This window comes from Olea europaea, unplaced genomic scaffold (assembly GCF_002742605.1).
Source record: "Olea europaea var. sylvestris unplaced genomic scaffold, O_europaea_v1 scaffold8921, whole genome shotgun sequence".
Lineage (NCBI taxonomy): Eukaryota > Viridiplantae > Streptophyta > Magnoliopsida > Lamiales > Oleaceae > Olea > Olea europaea.
In genome coordinates, this window is record NW_019267390.1 from 19,364 (window position 1) to 22,863 (window position 3,500).

General features: G+C 34.9%; 1 protein-coding gene across 1 annotated transcript in view; it reads right to left on the minus strand.

The window, feature by feature from the left end:
* The window catches only part of LOC111392156, a 19,446-nt gene extending 15,946 nt beyond the window's left edge, over positions 1 to 3,500 (minus strand). The window contains exons 1-6 of the mRNA XM_023017423.1: positions 3,316 to 3,500; positions 1,823 to 2,374; positions 1,385 to 1,453; positions 970 to 1,293; positions 492 to 856; positions 160 to 439 (exon numbers count right to left, since the gene is read on the minus strand). Of these exons, the coding sequence (XP_022873191.1) occupies positions 160 to 439; positions 492 to 856; positions 970 to 1,293; positions 1,385 to 1,453; positions 1,823 to 2,374; positions 3,316 to 3,426 (1,701 nt within the window). The 5' untranslated portion in view covers positions 3,427 to 3,500. The remainder of the gene's footprint in view (positions 1 to 159; positions 440 to 491; positions 857 to 969; positions 1,294 to 1,384; positions 1,454 to 1,822; positions 2,375 to 3,315) is intronic.

The following is a 3,500-nucleotide window of genomic DNA, read 5'->3' on the forward strand; positions in this document are numbered from 1 at the left end:
TCAGACAACTGTATAGATATATAAAGTCAGGTAAACTATATAAAGAAGTCATCAGACACCATGCATATTCCATAACACACCCTCAAATGACAATTAGACACTACGCTATCTGCCGAATTACGTGACTTGTCTGTATAGACACATTAGAATCATTCTAACCTTGCTGATAACTGTAGCTTGTAATTGCCATTCATCTCCAGCAAGAACAGCGTGCCTCAGTCCGTGAAGTTGAAGGGGGATAATTGATTCACACTCCTTTAATTGAACAGCTTCATCAATGACTAACAATTTGAGAGGTTTCTTATCCACCAATTGTAGCTTAGAAGATGAAGAAGCTGTGCAAAATATTAAGGTAGCCATTTGGAAACGTAATCCTTTTATCTTATCTTTACTCATGGCACTTGGAATGTCAAGTTTTGAGGAAGAAGACTGGAGGTATCTTAGACAGACACTTGGTTATCACATCTGGTAAGGATAACGTATCAACAAACGATTTGAAAGAACCAACCTTTCCCTGATGTAAAAATATATGTTGCAGTTCTTCAGATTCCAGATTCTCTTGAAACAACAATGTTTCCAAAGAGTCCAGTAGGGAAAGAAGTTGCACTATGTATTGAAAATTTTGTTCACCAATGAAATTTCTAGGTAAATGATTAAAGAATGTCAGCATATGCCTTCTGAGAGGGAATGCTATATGTCTGAATCTGTCTCTAGCAAACTCCAACAAAGATCTTGATTCTGGTTTATGGACTTCATCCCCATCGAAACGGTACCGCGAAACACAACATTCAAGAAAACAGATCATGGAAGTTATACAGTGTTTCCAACCAAATGCAGATGATAAGCACTCTGCAAGCTTATCAACACGATAATCAAGAGTTATTTCTCAATGTCTGAAAACATTTCGGCATGATCCTTATTCCCGAAGACTAGGATGTCACCCAATGGATAAGATGAAATTCCGTTCTAATAATCAGCTTTAAATGAATCCCTAGATAATTTTACCACTCGAGTGGCCAGATCTGTGACTGCTACATTTTTTGGGGCACATATAAGGGTTCTAGCATTCGTTTGCAAGAGACAAAGTAGCATTACACTTAAAGTCCTCGTCTTCCCAGTCCCGGGAGGACCCCATATGAGTTTCACAGTAGACTTGTGCTCACATTGTACTCCCGTAATGGTGTCCACTATTGCCTCCTTTTGCGATTTATTCAGCTCGGACATTACAGTCGATCTTGTTGCTACATTTAGTTGAGTACCGCGTTGAGAGCAAACGTTACACGTATCTTTAGCCTGTTACAACATATGCAGATTTAAATGTCAATAATATTAGAATATGTGTAAATATGAGAGGGGGGGGGGGGGGACAACCCAGCAAGCATACAACTGAATTTGTGTAATTTTCTGAAGGTATACAGTGGAACAAAGTATAAAAATTTGACAGCATATAAAACTGAGAAATTGAAAGACAAAGGTCAAGTCTTGTGTTTTTAGAAATGTGTTTCATTGCACATCATTATATATGGTGTCCGTGTCATTCCATCCCATGAAATAAAACAAATTCTGAGTACATATAGCCCATGTTTGTCACCCATTATTTGAAAACTTAAAGAGTTTTCAATAGTATTTTATTTTTATTTTTTTTGGAAAATATGTGGTTAAAATTAAGGAAACTTTATTGGTTTGTGTGTAAAATATTTTATTGTTTGATTATGTAGTACAGAATGATACTGTAACAAACTATTTTAAATTTTGAAGGATGACAAACAGGCGCATAATTTTTATCGCATCAATTTACCTTTATAGCAGTAATGTAACTTACCAGATTACTAGTGGACAAAACAGTTTCGATGACGTTGAGATTTTTACACTTGCATAATGCATTCCATATTCTTTTATTTGTTGTTGTGTTCATCAAGAAAACAACATAGAGTGAATTGCACAATCCATCTCCATATTCAAAACACTTCCCGGCTTTCACTTCGAAATTGGCAAACACACCATTATTATCATTCTCCCCCTTTGCAATATGAGTCACATAAGCAATAGTCCATTTCCATCCAGAACTCTGTAGGTCAGCAGCCGCAGAAGGTTTCCCATTTGAAAGCAAATCAACATCTCCAGGCAAGGTTCTATATGGCTTACTACAGCTATCCATAAATCTATTTTTCCAACTATTGACTTCAACATCGTAAAGAAGTGATTCCTTATCCTCAGGACTTGCCACTCTAAGAGATATCACCTCTGCAAAAGGTGCTGCATTAATAGCATCCATGGAAGATTTAAGTTCAGCGCGTGTTTCTTCCCGTAAGGGGAAGACATATGAACCAAGATAATCATCCACAGATTGAAATAACTCTGGAATCTTCACCATCTAATTGCAAGAATGAAATTGAAATATATTAAATGAAAATTATGATCGAAAATCATAAATGAAATATTGGGGGAAAATCCATTAGCACGAGAAATGTAAAGTTAGATGATAATATCAGTAAATGATTTTATATGGCAGCAAACAAACACTTTAAAGTATTAAATATGATGTAACAACTTAAACTAACACTGTCACAAGAGAAAGACAACTTGAAATTACACAACATTTGATCATGTATAAACAACAAAAACATAATAAATCTTATTAATTATAAATTAGGGGTCTGCTACAATGTAAACATCCTCATGAAAAGTGCCATGGAGAAATGCATTGTTCATATCGAGTTAACGAAGGGACATAACTATTTGTGTTACAGCTTTCGATTCATCATTCCATCTAAAAAGTCCAAAAACTAGATCTTTTCCGAACCACAACGTCCCATATTACTTCCTCCATCTAACAGGATTGAGTTGGAATTGCTTTAGTGAATTTGAGTTTCTTTAAGTCTATGAAGGACATTAAGATTTCCCCAGTAGATCTTCCTAACATGAAGTAAAACCGGTATATTTTTTAATTGCATTTTAAAAAAATACTCAATTACCCTCTCCCATAATTTAAATTATGACTTTTCATCTAAATACTACTTTAATTTGCACGATATCTTAATTTCATCAACTAAAATAATAAAATGGATAAATGATATACCAGCATATTTTCGTGATAAATTATTATAGTTTTCTTCAAGAAATTATGGTAGAATTATAACTCAATTCTGCTCCTATTTAAATAGCATATAGTCTCGCATGTTTAGCAGATAAATTAAGTGGAGGGAATCAATATTGGTACAAATAAGTGCAAACTGCAACATAAATATGAAAACTTCCTCAAATTAACCTTGCATACAAGTGAACAAAATAAACTCTCTGAATCTTATATAAGACCTTTTCTCTGTAAAGATTCTCGTTAAAGATGTCTTCAAGGGTCCAAGAAAGCACCAAACGAATGAAATTCTCAGGCCATGCCCTCTTCTTGCTTGAACAACACTCTTCCATTCTCACTTTTCACCCACTTCTGTATGTTCTACCTACCAACTTTTTCTTCTTCTTGCCTTGTTTAACAGTAGCAC